General features: G+C 31.2%; 1 protein-coding gene across 4 annotated transcripts in view; it reads left to right on the top strand.

Annotated features, from left to right (window-relative positions):
* The first annotated feature begins 411 nt into the window (after positions 1 to 411).
* kat80 (katanin p80) overlaps positions 412 to 18,420 on the top strand; it is a 270,406-nt gene continuing 252,397 nt past the window's right edge. For 3 of the 4 annotated variants that reach the window (XR_011950367.1, XR_011950366.1, XM_072526834.1), the window contains exon 1: positions 412 to 798. Coding sequence is in view for 2 of the 4 variants with exons in the window: in XM_072526834.1 (XP_072382935.1) it covers positions 768 to 798 (31 nt within the window). In the remaining 2 variants the exon portion in view is untranslated. The remainder of the gene's footprint in view (positions 799 to 18,420) is intronic. The other variant, XM_072526833.1, reaches the window with a different exon arrangement.

Genomic DNA, 18,420 nt, shown 5'->3' with positions numbered 1-18,420 from the left:
CTAGCAGAGCTAAAATAATGAAAAACAATATCAAAACGTGCCTTTATACCACAGTAAATAAATATTGCTTATAAAGATGAGAGACAAAACAACAAAAATCTGATAAATAATAGGAAGGAAAATAAATTTTTGACATGAACTGGGTGAAATAGTATTAAAAATAAAATCAAAAATAAAGTACATAATTCCAATCAAATTATTATAATAGTAAAAATAACTCTTGTTTTTATAACACTAATGTAGAACTTATATTTTATTATTGGCTACAAAACATTTTTGTATGCAATACGTATTACTATTTGTTGTATAATTAATTGCCTATACACGCACCTTACTTGTATATTTCTGAACATGTTAAGGTTGACAAATGACAGTGGCAGTATGCCATAAATACAAACCATCAAACTTCAAGTAAATCTCGTACATGTCACACGGACTGTCCTTCAGAAAAATCAGAAGAAACGAGAAACTTAAGCTTACCGTTATCCTTATTAAATAGTGTTATAAGGTTGTTTCTTGCTGGACTTTTTTTTATACGTTTACTGTTGAATCAAAAAACCCTATAAGGTAATGGCTAAGAAACATGTCAAGGAAATCATTGAAAATCATCCAAAAGTGTACTCTTTTTATTATTTTAACTCTATTCCTATCTTAGATTGCTAGTGCTATTTTTAACCGAGTGTGTGAAGAAGTTACAATGAGAATTTTTATGGACTTGAGGTGAACATAACCATTAAACCAACATAAATAAAAACCCCTTTGACACAATGGCTTCTATGAAGAGATCTTGGAAATTCCGTAAGTATTTGTTTATTTTTTACCCTTTTATATAATACGTGTAAGTATTATGGAATAAATTTAAATACAGTTGTTATCTAGGGATGTAGAATTACCATATTGAGTTATTTTGGTGTAATTTTGTCAGTTGTGTGTACTTTTAGTACATTTAAACTCGGACAAACTTCGTATGTCTTCATTTAAGTCAGTAACTTAATATACATAAGTAAACAAACTACATATGTATACTTTCAATTTTGTTAATCACTGAATACTACATTCAATTTGGTGTCCAGTCTGGCACTTACCATCAGTTAAATGTTTGATATACTGTTATTGTTTATTGTATTTAAAGTTGATAAATGTTAAACAATGTAGATCATTCCAAAATTGTTGACTTAAGATCTAGGAGAGAACCAGACTAATTAAGTAGAGGAGAACTAATGGAACTATGTTTAAAATGTACCAGTAGGTACATTTAATTTTAAATGTCTTCTTTGTTCAACATCTGTTTAAAGAATTTTAAATTATTATCTGTTACTTTTTGTGAAAATGTAAAATGTTGATGCTGTAGATAAATAAATTAAGTCAATGATTTTAAAATTATTTAAGTATGAATTATATAATTTAATCTATTCACGTTACTGAATTGGCAAGTACCAGATAATAGTAATATCACTTCTAGCTGTACATTAGAGTTCTATATAGATCAATATTGGCTATAAGACTGAATTATCTTTTGTTTCTCTTTCATAGGTTATTATATCCTATGACTTTTGACTGTGTTGATGTGTGGAAACATTTTTTAATAAAGTTAATTTTTATTGATAACAAATATTTGACTTCTAAGGTCATAATCCAGTGAATTTTTTTACCAATAGTAGAACTAGTAGATCTTAAGTGGGAAACTTTTTGTCTTTGTTTCTTTACAACTTCCCAGTCCCAGTACATGAAATCATTTTCACCTGTCCACTTCCAACAAATTTTTCTGACAGTGTAATTCTCTAAAGTTTTACACAGTTCACCATTGTATTAAAAAATCCCTAATAATTTATTTTCTCAAACATTTTCATCTAATCTTTCTCCAAAATTTCCCCAAAACCTAGTTTGGCCAGTCAAACCCTTTTTACACAAGGTAATTTCATGTCATTTTATTATAATAATTCCATTTTTTTTTTCATTAATGTGGACCCAACAATAATATGTTTTGTATATTAATCACTAACTGAGGCAGAATTCATTGATATTCATTTAAGTTTCTTAGAACTTACCCATATAGGTACTATGCTAGTATCAATGTTTTTTGTCCAATATAACAAGGCTATTGATATTCTGATTCTTTAAAACGAAGGTTTACATATTTTGTTAAGAATTTCTTTTTCTCAAATTATTGGCTGATACATGTAGTAATAGGCTGTAACAATTCATGTCTGTGTGGGAGACACTTATATTATTACAATTGTCATAAAGGTTGTTTTTAAACAGATTATATTCAAAATCTTAATTCTAGGCAATAAGTTCGGTTATGTATATGTCTTTCGGTGCAAGTGGCTAAAGTGTTACTTTTATTACAGAGACTACTCTTATTCGTTTTTTCTATGATTGCTCTATATTTTGATCCGTTAAAAGTCTGAGACTTTCTCTTTATGCCGTTAGTTCAGCTTAGGACTTACAAGTATAGTTTGTCATTTTATTAGATAGTGTACAAAGAGTTAATGGAGCCAGTGCTACACTACAACTGCCTATTGTTATCCCTAATTTAACCACACATGCTTATTTTATTCCAACTAAATCGTCAAGGTGCCTTTGGATATTTTAAAAATCACGTAAATGTTTTTTCCGTCATAAGATATCAAAGCAGTTTCTTTTATGTGTTACTTAATTATTCTAACATTTGAGCTATCTGGTAAATGAAAATATTTTTAGTGTATTTTATTTTTGTAGTTTGTTTAAACACTAAATATTTTACACATTTATATCTTAAATCCATTTATGAAAAAAATACCTTTTGATGAGATGTATCTGCTGTTATTAATATCCTATCCAATGGTTGCCACCATAGTTTAGCCCTTCTCTTTTTTGTGCTATTGGTGACTACCTTAAAACGTATCTAAGTAACCTTAGTTATGAAATAGTTGTGAAACTATTTTGTAATAAAAGTAATAAATAAAAATAGTTAATAAAAGTATAAAATAACCTTTAAAGTATCATTTACTATTATTACTATATATTTCTATGGTTTGTTTTTTAACCAGGAGGAATAAACTAAAAAGACAGATTCACACCCAAGAAAGTTACTAGAAAAGTCACCAAATACATCTTATTTTTGGTTGATTATTTTTGGTTGCGGTAATCCAGTAATCAGTATAGGACAACCTCACACATTGATTCTAACCTAACTTTGTTTGTTTATGTTTGAATAATAATTTTTTCCAATTCACTGCCAATATATATATATATATATATATATATATATATATATATATATATATATATATATATATATATATATTTGTTTAAACCCTTTCATTGTATGTTTCAAGGATAGAAGGATGACCGCCAATATTTTTAGGACCCCTTTCTGTTCCAGTCTGCTTATATTCCTTAATTGTTGTGTAAATAGTTGAATTCGCATCACCTAAAATTAGCACAGTACTTTAGATAAGTCTTGATTTTAACAATAGCTAATCTGCAAAACTAACCTGTTGCCTGTTTTATTTTTGCTACCATGGTTGTTATTTTCATTCCAGGATTATCAATTTTTATTTGTTTGTACATGTTTATAATGCATTATTTTTCATTTCATGATAAATGAAAGAATCTACTCGGTGTTTTTTAGGTGGAGAAGGTTAATTACCACTAGTATTTGGCATTGAATCCATATTGTTATCTTAATAACACTAATATGTTACACTCAATAGTTCTGAAAAGAACTGTTTTTGTATAAATGCAAACAAAAAATCTAAAAATTAAAGGAATAACTCAGAAAATACAAAAAATCATCGATATAAATTTTGAATTTTAAAATTTCATAAATGTCATTGATGTCAAAATGTCATAATTTAGTGGAGTAAACTTTCCTGCGGTTGGGTCAATTACAAACAAGCATTACAGCGTGGTAAATTTGAATTACTCCTCATGGTTAAAAAACAAACCATAGTAACTATTAGTTTTGGTTGTTTTATGTCTTTCAATTACATTTCTTATAGTTCAAAATCCTCATATTTCTTTATTAACCAGTTTTTGAAGTGCTTGTTACTCTGGATATATAAAAGTTTTCTTATGCCACCTGTTATCTCATTTTTTTTTTAATTTCCTCCTTTTCCTTCGAAAAGAAGTGATAAATAGTACAACATAGCCATATGTACTCCTTAAATAGTACATATGGCCAATCTTAATATAGTAACAAGACCTGGTCACTTAAAATACCATCATTAAACCATATAGATGCATTCAACATGCATGTCTTAAAAGGTTCCTCAAAATTACATGAGTCCACATAAAAAAGAAATCCCAACAAGAACTAATACCCAAAGAGAGCTACTAAACATCGTTAACCTGCAATAAATCTCAAATTTGAGTCATATTCTCAACCTCAACAGGTAACAACCACAATCTCTTTAATGCCATCTTAATGGGTAAAGTTGACCAGGTGGCAAACAACACTTAGAGTTCTGAGACATAAGAAACATGTGGTATACCTGATGTTAATACAGTAATAATACGAGCAGAAAAATGATTCTTGAATTTCCTCTAACCAGCATGAACAGCTACACACCACTTAGCTTACAGCACCAAAAGAACTATTTTGTCTTCATGTATGTTATGTTTTATTTCATGATTTATTGCCCTTATATTATTTTCTGTCATATTTCTTATATCAATCAGTATTCTAAAATATTACATCTAAATACTGTTAAGTTAAGTGTACCAATAATGGACACCTTTAGCAAACAAACTTGTTTTTCTCGCTTCTAGGTAATGTTGAGATAGTGATTTTTCTTTTGTTTAATAAATTACCTTTACTTTAAAATATTATGCGACTGTAGTGGTAAAATATTGTCTGATATATTTTAGAAAAGAAATTATATATGTTGCTCTAATTGCCCCAATAATAAGCACCCAATTTTTCACACTACTCTGTTGGGCACCTATAAAATGTAATTTAAGGTGAAAATTATCTTATATTTTAACAATACGAAGGGAAATACAATATTAAAACAGAAATAGTATAGCTTAATCATAAAACAATGATTTATTTTTAACTACTTCTTAAGTATTTAAATAAGTAATATTGTTAAATAATATTAATATAAACAAAGCTTATTCATAAGGCTATTTTGCTATTTTTCCAATACACTTAATTTTTTCTTAAAACTGTAAATCAAATGTTTATCTTTATTAATAATGTCAAAAGTAGAGATTCTCTAGTCAAAGGACACGTCTTTCCCCACAACCTTAAAAAGATTTTTGGTTTCGTCTACAGATACAGACCTTAAGCCTTATAGAACAAACTCTCATGGTTCAGGTCCTTTTTGTTGTATTGTGCACAAGACTTGTATACAGTTGTCCCCGTCTTACCCCCTAAAAACTAACCAATTACAAAGTCTCCTTCCTTTATTCTACTTTGGCTGACTAATTCAGCATTTTCATCTGCACTACTTTTTGAAGCAAACAAAGACATCACTCTTCATACATGATTGATACAGAAGAAGACCTAGATGAGAATGAAAGAACTACAACCTTTTATTAATCTTCGTTTTAATTTTACTTCTTTATTTTTAAATTTTCATACTCCTTTTCTCCTTTGCTTCTCATCCTCTGACCTCTGTTTAGCTTCATCATTTTAAGCTTGCAAAATATGCAAGAATCTGAGGGGAAGTGACTACTGCTGGCAGGTTTTCTTTTTTGCTCTTTTTTTCATACATTCCCTAGTTTTCTGAATGCTAGATGTTTTTGTGGTAGACCACAAGTAGTACAAAGAATAATCTCTAATATCCCCTCGCCAGTTTCTTACATTTTTTTCAAATTCTTGAATGTATCATGAGGTACACCAATAGACTGCAACTGTTGAACTGGATGCTGGGCCTTTTATTGTGACACACTTCTGATATTTCAACTACTGTTGGGTCGCATGGTACTAGACAGCATACTTTAAAACCGTTTTGTCCCATAGTACTAGACTGCATGCCTTAAAACCGTTTTGAATGGTTCTTGGTGCAAGTTTGAGTAATATTTGATTTAAAATAGTCGGACATTATGTTCTTCTACTTGTCGACTTCATGTGCCATGCACCACTCACCAACTTCCTGCCTCCATCTGAACTTAAAGGAATGGAAAACAGTCACATCCATAGGTTGGAGTATATGAGTGGCATTTGGTAAAAGTGATATCATTTCAATCTTATTGACTGCACAAAGGTAGCTAAATAGAATCGACATGTGGGAGGTGTGGCCATTCATGAAAAATAAAACTGGTCATTCAATATTGTTATTCGTCAGAAAAGGATGAAAAAATTTACTATATATTCATATAATGCGTCATCCATCCGTTTTCTGACGTACCAATGGGCCATTCGGAGGGCATGGCTGAAACAATCAATTTTAGTTATCTTATAATAGGTGGGTTATATACACAACCATAGGTGGAGCAAGTTCTGTCGACATCGATGCCGTTTATACAGATTTAGAGCTCTTTCCCGCCAGAACCTTTCCAGTCTTCGGATAAAATTTCACTAGTAAACATTTTCAACAATATTTGGACAAATAAGACACCAGTACCAAATAGTTGGAAAGAGTACCTGGTAATTCCGATTAAAAAACCTGGCAGACCAGAATGTGATCCAAGTTCTTACCGACCTATCTCCTTATCTTCATGTCTTTTAAAAACATTTGAAAGATTAATTAAAAATAGATTTGAACATTGGATAGAACAGGATGGTATACTTCCAAGTTCCCAATATGGTTTTCACAAGTCTTGACGCGCGAATTCACAACCATTTACGAGTAAACCACACAAAACTGAGGGTCTGAGAGTGGAATTTAGATGATGGGCAAGCCAAGAACCAAAGCCACCTCGACCACAACTTTTTTGTGACTAAAAGCACGGTAACGTTATTTTATTAATAGATTCACAGGATGCCCATTATATCTAGGTGCAGTGCCCAAGTTAGGTACATTTACGTTAGTAGTGAAATCAAGTAATTTTTGCAAACTTTGAGGATCTGGTACAGGAAGCTCATTCCTGTTATATAAGTATTGTATGTATATTGGTATATATTAAATTATTTTTAAGTTTTTTATGTTACATGCTAGATATCCTTCCTACTGTTATTGTTGTGTCTTAGGCATTTGCAATTGGAAATCTGTAGATGACTCCACTTTTGTATCTTCATTTAATAAAATTTAAATATGGCTTAATGCTTACACATATTTGTGAATGATATTCAGAGTAATAGAAGAGGTATATTAAAAAAGTATCTTGACTTCTGGTAACTTTTGTTTTAAATAGTCTTTAGTTACCAGAAATACTTTAGTTTTATTTATCAATTACGAAGTTTCTACTCGTTGCCATTTTTAGTAACGTGTGTCATTACAGTATAGATAAATACTACTTAAAAGGATTATGGGTGAACAACATCAGTATATACACAATTTATTAGCTGGTTTTGAAACATGTAGTTAAGGTATATTATTTTAAACATAAAAATTGACATTGTTATACCTATCTTTGTATTCAGACAGTTGACTTTGTTCTAAATATAAAACCTACATGTGAATAATTCATACATAAGATAATAAAATAATGAATCAGAAAAACAAACTCATAAAATATTTAGTTTACTTAGAAGTGAAGATATATTGGGTTTAAACATATATTTCCTAAAACTTATAATTCTGAAACAAGCTAATTTATTAAACCCGAATTTTTTTTTCAACTATAACTGTTGAATTTTATTTCAATATTCACAACACCTGTTGTATTCTCATTTGAATGAATTTGGCATTATTATTTTTTAAACAGTTAAAATCAACAGGTTGATCCACCAATCAGATGAGTTAAGGTATCTGTTACATGCTACTGCAAACATTTAACAATATTGTGCATTTTCCGATTGTTTTAGATTGGAAATAAAGGGCTGCGTGAGCTAACAAAACTTTATAGATCTTGAATCAAACATTTAATTTTTTTATTTTAATTTTTTTACTCAGTGATTCCTACAATAGTTACGAAGCCCTTATGAACAAAAAATTATATAACAAATATACAGTGAAATACAAGGTAAAAACCTTTAAATATTTATATAAAGTGTAAATTGCACTAAACAAAGATAAAAAAACCCTTTCTACAGATCAAGTAAGGTGCCAATTTAAAATTTTGTTATTACTTTATTTATTGTCTTCTCAGTTTGTTCTTTTTTTTTATTAGCGAGTGTTGTTGATGTATTTGGTTCTAATTTATGTAAATTAAAAACTTTTTGCAATATTATTGGATGATGATTGAACCGTGCGTAGTTGTATAAATTGTTAAGCTTGTAGCTTGTATCATCAACTCCTTAAAAACTACGAGTATATACAGTGGGGGCTAAAATTATTAGAGCCACCCCATAACATTTTACTTTTTGTTTAATAATGGTATGTAATTGAGCTGTAAAACATAGTTTTGTAGTTATTTCTGTTTTACTGTGATTTAGAACCTAATCAAGTTTACAAAATTTAAAAAAGAAACGAGTTATTACATGAAAACACTGAAAATTATGCCTTAAGCCTAATATGTACTTGGTAGTGTCAGTCTTGTACTTGCCTTTGCAGCAACCACTGCTTGATACCTTCTTGGCATACTTTCTATGCATATCTGGCAATTTTGTTGAATTTTACTAGGTGGCTCTAATACCTTTAATTTTTTGACATTACTTTTTGGATGTTATACATTATTTAGTGTAAATAAGTAAAATTTATGTTCTTAGTGATTTTAAGTTCACTTTTTCTTCTTATTACACCGTCTCCTTCCGAAGATTAGCAATCCAAATGGCAATTGTGGCTTTGAAATCTTCTGCACGAAATATGTTTGCAGATGAGCGATCTAACCATCGCCTCAAATTCTCCAGTCATGGGCTCTAGCGTATTCCTACTGATTTTTTATCCTTTGCTGTACATTCTTATATGATTCGGAGTAATTAATATTTTTCACCCCTCAACACATGGCCCAAGTATTGTTTTTTCCTCTCTTTGATCGTGCTTAGATGTTCTTTTTGTTTACTTATGCGCCGATTTATCTCATTGTTGTAACTTTTTGTATCCATGGAATTCTTAGCATATGTCTGTATATATACATCTCAAGAGGCATCTGTTTTTTTTTCTGTTTCAGAGGCCATTGTCCAACTTTCACAGCCATAGAGCAAGACAGAGAAATCATAACATTTGATCATTCGTATTATGAGCTCCTGAGTAAGGTCTGATCTTGTAAAACATGTTTTCATATTCATGAGTGTTTTCCTTGCTTTTTCGATTTTGGATATAATTTCTTTTTTTGGGTTACACTGGCTGTCGATATTTGCTCCCAAATATGTTACGGAAGTTACCTGTTCTATTTTTGTGTCCTTTGGCACACACATGTACGTTTATTGGTGTCTTTAAAATTACTAGAATTTTACAGAAAATACAGTTAAGATTTAATTACTTGTTTTCAGTATAATAAACCAGTTCACGAAAGGTCCTTGCCTGGGTGAATCGATATGTCGTAGAATGCAAATTCAGATCCCCATGTCGGTACATTTATCCTTAAATTGTTAATAACAAATTATCTGACGTATTTTCCAGCCTGATATCCTCGAAAAATGGAATCTATGCATCAAAATTCATAAAAAAACGTACCCGAGGGACATAAAAGTCAACCCACCCCCCTCAGACTGGATTATAAATATTTTTCTATTTATTCTAAGGTATTATTGCTGATAGCGACCTTTTAGTCCAATTAAAATCGCCGAATGATTTGGCGTGATTCAGGAAACCCCAACCAATATATGGGTTAATTTGGTTCGCACATTTTTCTATTTATGTATGTCTTTAAATTTTACTATAGGAAGTTAATATTATACTTAAAATAATATAATAAAATACCGGTATACCTAGCATATTTTACATAAAATACTACGAATTTATGTAACTAGTTAAGAAATTTACTAAAGTATGTCACTTTATCTTAATGTATATGCCACTATGCAATTGCAAGAAATAGGAACAGTCTGATAACTTTTAAAATACTACACATATTCATAATTTGTCTTCTATTGTATAACAAAAATGTTTCATTTGTGTATAAATTGTCTTTTAATCCTAGAAAATGGTGTAAATCGCAGTTTCAATAATTAGAAAATAAAAAGGGGTTTTTTGAGATGCTTTATTTTTTACTATTTTTATTGTCACTAAAGATGCTATCAGTAAATAAAATATTCGAAACAATAGATCGTATTTGGAAAAAAAATTATAATTACAATGATAATCTTTTTGTTTATATTTTGTACTAACGTACTTTCTCAGATAGTTCCTCAGTATCACCAACGAATATAGACGCAGAATAGCTTTTGTTTTTACTCTTGTTATTGTTAGAATGATTGATCCTAAAAGTATTTTTTAAAAACGTAAAAGTATACAGTGCTAGTCAAAGGTCCGTTCCCCCCCTCGTATCTTTTGAACGGTTATACTTATTATAGTGAAATTTGGAGGGAGGTAATAAACAGACGTAGTCTTCTTAACCAGTCATAACAAGTGACGTAATAGTGACAGATGACGTTACAGCGCCACTGTGACAAATAATTGTAAATAAGACCTTAAGGCAACTGGTACTCCGTTTGAAAGGTATTGAAACTACCTATTTAACTATACTAATTTTATTGGAGTTTAAGCTCATTTTGATAAATAAATTAAATAAATACTAGAATTTTATGAAATGAAAAAATTTTTTTACGGATTTACTAGAATTTTAGTTTCGCATTTAATTAATAAATATTAAAACCTCCGCCTCTGGTTAGTTGTCAAAAAGTTGACGTTTTTCAATTATCTAATTGTTTTTACGTCAATGTCAACTTTTTGACAAGTAACCAGAGGCGAACGTTAGAATATTTATTAATTAAATGCGAAACTACAATTATTTTAATATACCCATTCAATCATACTAATTTTGTTTGAAGACTAGAATTCTGTGAAAATATGTTCAATAAAATTAACCAACAGCCCGATTACATTAAAACAATTTGTTTTAGTGACGAAAGTACTTTTTCTCCCAATGGAAATGTTAACACACACAATATGAGCTATTGGAGTGACACAAATCCTCACGTCTTTTGTGAAACACATTCAATTTCCAAAAAAAAAGAACTGTTTGGGCAGGTATTTTGGGAAACCACATAGTTGGACCTGTTTTTCTCAATACTAACTTAACCGGTGAAGTGTATCTGGAGATGTTACAAAATGCAATTGAACCGTTAATACTTGAAATTCTTGAGGATAATCCAGATGAATTTGGCAACTTAGAAATGACGTTTCAACAAGATAATGCTTCTGCATACCATTATGGTGCAGTAAGACGTTACCTAGATAAGGAATATATAGGATTGGACGATGAAGTATGATAGAATGGCCAGCTCGATCACCGGACCTCACATCATTAGATTTTTTTCTGTGGGGATACTTGATCTACTGGTAATCTAAAGTTTACGCTACAGCACCCGACAATATTGACATTTTGAAACAACGAATTGCTGAAGAATGTAGGGCAATTTCCCCCGACACATTTGAACGAGTACGGCAAGAGTTTAGAACTAGGATGCATTACTGTCAGGTAGTAGATGGAGCACATTTTGAACACTTACTATAAGAACTGGTTGTTAAATATTTATTTATTAAATGAGAAGCTACAATTTTAGTATTTATTTAATTTATTCAATATCATATCAAAATGAGCTTAAACTCAAACAAAATTATTATGACTGAATAGGTATTTTCAGTACCTTTCAAACGAGGTATCACAGTGGCGCTGTAACGTCATCTGTCACTATTTCGTCACCTGTTATGACTAGTTGAAAAGCCTACGTCTGGTTATTACCTCCCTCCAAATTTCACTATTATAACAATAACCGTTCAAAAGATACGAGGGGGAACGGACTTTTGACTAGCACTGTACAGTTCAAAATTTTTAAAATTCAGCAAAAAATGCGAGCATGTCCCGGCTCTTTATTTATACTGATGGCAAAAAAAAATGCAGCACCTAGGACAAATATTTGTTAAAGTATTTATTTATGGAAGTATACATTATAATATTCTTATTATTTGATAACATTATAAACAAATTTGCAACGTCATTTTCGCCAAAAAATTAATAATGAGTGACTCGTTAATTTTCTATATACTCAGTTATTAATTAGAATTAAGTAGTCTATACCATATTGCGGAATACTCATCCAGATTCTTCTTATGGCATACCACAGGTCTTCTAAATTTGCTGGAGGACGTGGCAATCGATTTAGGTTTCGACGTATCATATCTTACACATGTTCTATGGGTGACAAATCAGCTGATCTTGATGGCCACTTCAAAGTTTCTATACCAGATCCTTGTATGAACTCCATAGTTTCATGAACAGTATGAGGTCTTGCGTTATCCTGTTGACAGATCGCATTTGGAAAGGTTTGTAGGTAGGGATGTAAAACCGGTTGTCAGCCAACAGCCAAGTCTATATTTAGTCTCTCACTTCGAAAACGTCTTACCCTTATGCACCCATCAGAGCCACCCAAACAGAACCTAGATTCATCACATTCTAATCGTCGAGCTTTATGCTGTAGTGTCAAAGATAACACCAAAAGCGCACGGTAAGCTCTCTGTCACATTCCAAGTAATCTTTGATTAACTGTTCTTGAGACCACCCTTCCTGTAACTGTAACAAAATCATTTCTGACTTGATGTACACTGTTCCGTCTATTTGCTGAGAGCAAGAAGGCTAAGATGGCGCACATCACGGCCTTGTAATATTCTAGGATGTCCAGACCCTCATCGAACCCGATAAGTCTTATCATTGGACCACCTCCTCCAAACTCTTAACACCATTGATGGATTAGCTTCAACTTTTCGTGAAATTTCCAGTAAACCAAAACCGGCATCTTTCATGCGTACGATGCGTCCTTTTTCGTAGTCGCTTAAATGAGGAATTTGCCGATGACCGCTAACTCTTGGCATTTTGAATTTTTTGGGTAAATACAATACACAGAAATAAAGTTTATCTTTTTTGTTTTTCAAAAAAAAAAAAGAAAAAAACTTCAGTTAAAAAAAGATAGCGAGGCAAAAATTGTATCGCATATATATTTTCAAATAAGGCTCACATATACCTTTGATCCAAATAAATAACCGTATAGAAAGTATTGTTAAGTAAAGAATATAACAACTTTGTTAAACGAGAATTTTAAAAATTATTACACTTGTAATTTTTTATTATTGCACTTGTAATTTGTCGGAATAATAATTACACAACACAACAATAATTAACAACCAGTTTTTCCACCAATTTAATGTTCTGGTGAAAACGCTGAACTTGCTGCTCACTAATATCTCCTAAATTGTCTATAATCAACGTCCCTGTTCAAAAGGTGTACTTTCAAGATAAATAAACATCCTAATTTTTTAATTTTCTTTAACGTTAGCTACAATAGAAACATATTCTGGGTCTTTTTTTATTTCCCAAGAACTTCGTAACGACTTACTTGAATAATACCCATACTTCCTTCAACAAAGACCTCCTATGTTAGTTTAGCTTCTGAAAGGCGTGAAAACTATTAGCCGAGATACTTGAAACATGGTCAATTTTTAGGCAAAGCTTTTATAAACAGATTTATGAGGCCTAACTTTATATGTAAAGGGCTTTTTTTATCTAAAAAATTTTTGTATGTTCTTACGATACTGTCCCATTCTCACAAGAAACATGGAAATTTTGTAAAACAATCTTGCTTATCCTGGTACATGCACGTTACCTTAAAATCACCAGATATCATGAAGATTTTGATATGTACTGAACGACCAACATATGTATATTGCGTATATGTTATCATTGTGTAATAAAACAGTCTTTAAACTGGTTTTAAAAAATCTTATTAATAATAATAATCTTAACTAATTCCAACCGCCAACAAGTTCTTTTCTTTTAGTCTGGAACCAATTAATTTGGCTTTTTCTTCTGTTAATCCAAGATCCCTAATCAAGTTATATCTGATTAAAAAATATATACTCTACGTTTTCTGTAATGCATTGAAATTCTTCATCATTTTGTTCATCTACCTCTGATTATAGATTAGAAAATAGTTCAGTTTAGACAAAATTTAAATCACCTGGAGGTTCATAGACCGGCAAATCTATACTGTGTCCTACTTAGACTTTGTATAGCATATTACCTTTGTGTTTTTTGAGATATCGCCAGTAGTATTAATGCTGCAAAAGTTAAAATCATCAGAATGATTTCTTGGCTCCCTTCATCTCACAGGAACAGCACATTTAAAGGACTTTTTTCTACGTTTTTGACAAGTTTCTTAAATCTTCAACAACTAACATAACAAACCTTATGCGGTGGTCAAGATTTATCCTGATCATCAAGTTTAGTTACAAAGTATGATAGATAAACATTTTTTGCAAAGTATGTAATGTTGCTGAATACATGTACCGGAAAAGTGAAAGTGAGGTTAGGTGGACAGTAAACAAAGCAACAGCACGCATGTATACATTTACTTAATTTAAAACTTTAAATTTTTAATCAACTTCAAATGTTTAATAACTTTTATACTATAAACTTTTTATATAAGATAACATATATATAGCATTTTTAATGTATTTTAGTCGTACTTTACGATGGGACTATTTGTAAATTAAAAATTTATTTATAAAAAAATTTTTTATACAAATTGGTACAACTTTTTGAGATGTCGGACCTAAGTAAGCCGCTAAGGTTCGACGGTTTTTATGAACTCGGCGATTTCCACGAAGACGTTGAAGATGATGAATGCTCCGGATGCCCCAGCATACCAAGAACCGATGAAAAGGCAAAAAAAAGTAACAGAAATGGTTATGAACGACTGCCGAATCACAATCAGGAAGTCGCTGATGAAGTTGGTATATCAATTGGCTATGCCATGACATTTTTCTAAACGTTTTGGGTATGAAACGCGTGTCAGAAAAATTTGTTCCAACATTGTTGAATTTTGAGCAAACACAGCGGCGAATGGAAGTTGCTCAGGAGTCACTAAATGACGTAAACGACGACCCAGATTTACTTAAAAGGGTTATAACAGGTGACGAAACATGGGTTTATGAATATGACGTCGAAACTTAGGTTCAATCGTCCCAGTGGAGGCATTCTTGTTCGCCAAGACCAAAAAAGGCTCGACAAGTGCGATCAAACGTGAAGGTTATGCTCACTGTGTTCTTTGATTTTAATGGCCTACTGCACCATTTTTGCCACAAGGTCATACGGTCAATAAAGAGTACTACCTACAAGTTCAACGCCGTTTGCGTGAAGCAATCCGAAAAAAGGACCGGAGATGTGGAAGATCAACTCACACTTCATTGTTTGTTCGTGAATTTTTGACCACAAACAATACTGTAATGATACCCCAGCCTCCATATTCGCCAGACATGGTTCCGTGTGACTTTTTCCTAATTCCAAAAATAAAGAAAACTATAAAGGGCCGTCCTTTCACAAGCATAGATAACATTAAAAACGCATCGCTGATAGAACTAAAGGCTATCCCAAAGATCGAGTTTGAGAAGTGTTTCAAGGATTGGCAGAAGCGTTGGTACAAGTGCTTAATATCTGATGAGGACTACTTTGAAGGAGACAACGTTGATATAGACGAATAAATAAATATTTTTTTCAAAAAACAAAAATTTCAGGTATTTTTTGAACACACCTAGTACATATTCGTATTCAGCGAAAAATTTTATTTAAGATAAAACAGATATCAACTATCTACCCTTCAATGTATACAGAAAGGTACCCAGTTACGTACATTATGAGATTATAAGTAATGCGTAATTTTTAATTGGTTTTCATAACGATGAGACAATACCCAATAATCCATGTTAATCTTATAAAATCCATTATAAGTGCCACAAATCACGATATACTTTTTTTAAATGATGATAATATTGTAACAAACAACAAATATGATTATGACATCATTGAACGATCTTATAAACTCATCAGTGAAACTTTACATTATTTTTATTTTGTGAAATTTTATATCATTAAACGTTTGATATAGATTCTCCAGCACCAGATACTCTGCCACTGGTGTGTTTATATAAACATTTATAGAATAAGATCATTCTTAATTTTATTTTCTTTTAAATTTTTGAAAACGATTTCCGCTTAAAAATCTCCGCTCAAATTTCTCAAATCATTATTTAGTGTTCTTTTATCTACTAACGATTGTAATAGCCCGCTGGTTAGTTGAGTTAACATTTTAATAACTTATATATGGAATTTATTTTTATTATATTAGCGGAAGATGAGTCTCTTATATCATAGCACCATACAGAGTTAGGATAAAGCATGGAACCAAGTAAATATCTTTGAAAAAAACACGATATTCATGAAACTTTGTTTACAAATACGATGACACCTAACCTATTACCATTTCGTTACTATTCTACTGCCGATTTCACTGGAAAACCCTAAACTTATTTAATTTACATGGGACACCCTGTATATTTTTTAAGATACAAAAATCTTGTTATTCATAATTAAGATATACCAAGTTAGGTAGAAGAAGTTTGTTAAAACTAGAAACAAATCTCTTTACAGTTAAAGAATAGGTACATTTATTTCCCAAGATCAATGTGAATAATGATTTAAAAAAATCAATTCAAATGTTCGAAATATCTCACTCGCAAAAGGTCACATACTCATAATGTGTAAGTCTATTAATTTATTTACTAGTCTAATAAGAGTAAAAATGTAAACTCGTTTCTTATGTTTTTTTTTTATTAAAATAATGTAGTTAAAAATACACGAGTACTATGTAGTAGGTAACTGTTGACAACCCAATTTACAGTAATAAGTTGTAGAGTAAACAAGATTAATTTAATTGAAAAAGATCGTATTCAAATATTAATAATGATCGGTTTTGGTGATTGTGTTAGAACAGCATCCAAAAAAGTTGAGTGTTTGGATGGAAATTGTCTCAGATAGGCCTATAGACCCATTTTTATAGACGGAAATTTGACAAGTGACAAGTATTTAGATTTACTGAATAACCAAATTATTCCTGCACTTCAACAAAATGAGCAGTTACCACGAACCTTTTGGTTTCAACAAGATAGAGCGCTTCCATACTAAGTATTATCGAAAAATCTACAACCACGATTAAATATAATTATGAATACAAAATCGCATCAAATGTGCTTTTATATATTTTAAAATAAGCCTACTATAGGGGAAATGTATTCAATAATGTGATACCGAAGTAAAATATTATATTAACCCATTCATGGCCAACGTTGCGTTTTCGCAACACTCTTAGCACGTTCATACAATGACCTATATTTCCTCCTGCTAAACTAATTTAATAAGTAGTTTTCATCTTCAAAAAGGTACTAAAAGTTCACTACAGGGTACTGTGTACAGCACGAAAAACTTCCGCTTATTAGCTGATAGTTAAAGTGTTGAATTTCTACGTGTTCAAAAAAGCAGTTCTTTTTTGACGACACGTGTCTCCTCCATTCTGTTTATGCGGTAATTCCATTCTTTTTTTGTGTCCATTGATCACTGTACGTTACATTTTCTTCTAATGTCTTCACTTCTCTTTTGATCTCTCAGCGTATTTCCCGTAATTCTTCTCAGTACTCTCATCTGCCTTCTGCTGTTCTACTACTTCTACCATCTGCCGTTTTCAGTAGCCTTTGCGTTGTGGTTGTGTCGAGTCTTGTTTCTGAGGCATATGTCATTATTGCTCTTAAACTGGCTTTACAAATTCTTGACTTCATCTCAGTGTTAATGTGTCCGTTTCACCATATAGTGTTATTAGGGCATAAACAAGCAGGTGATCGGATATATAATTATAATACTGGAATTGCCTTGGTGTATTTATCAGTTATTTGAGTGATCGCATTGAAATATTATATATATTCTTCAGTTCTACCTAGGGAAGTAAAAAATATATTTTTTAAAGTCTTTAATTGTAGTTTGAACTTTGATGTTGCGTTTTTGCATCACTGGGCGCAAACGATAATGCTGCTTCAATTTTTTGAAGTTGCGTTTTTGCGAAATGAATCTGATTTTAAATAAAAATTGCTACGCGTACTATTGAAGGTTTCAATGAATTGTTTGAAAATTTTTAACAGAAATTTGTCGAATACATTTTTAAATAACCCGTCTGTGAAACTGTCATCACTCGCATAAAAATAAATGTTTTATTCCCGATATTTACTGTGAAAATGTCCGATAGTCATCTCAGAAAAAAAAACACACTACTGCTAAAATTAATTACAGATGAAGTTTCGATACAAGTCTTGATGTTGGAATCTAAAATCTGTTTATGATTGACTTTCAGGTGTATCAAGGGGCCAAAGAACAAAATGATTATACTACTACTACTATCGGTTTACA

The sequence above is a fragment of the Diabrotica undecimpunctata genome, chromosome 3 (assembly GCF_040954645.1).
Source record: "Diabrotica undecimpunctata isolate CICGRU chromosome 3, icDiaUnde3, whole genome shotgun sequence".
Classification (NCBI taxonomy): Eukaryota; Metazoa; Arthropoda; class Insecta; order Coleoptera; family Chrysomelidae; genus Diabrotica; species Diabrotica undecimpunctata.
Note: the sequence above shows the minus strand (reverse complement) of the source record. Positions and strands in the feature narration are given on the sequence as shown.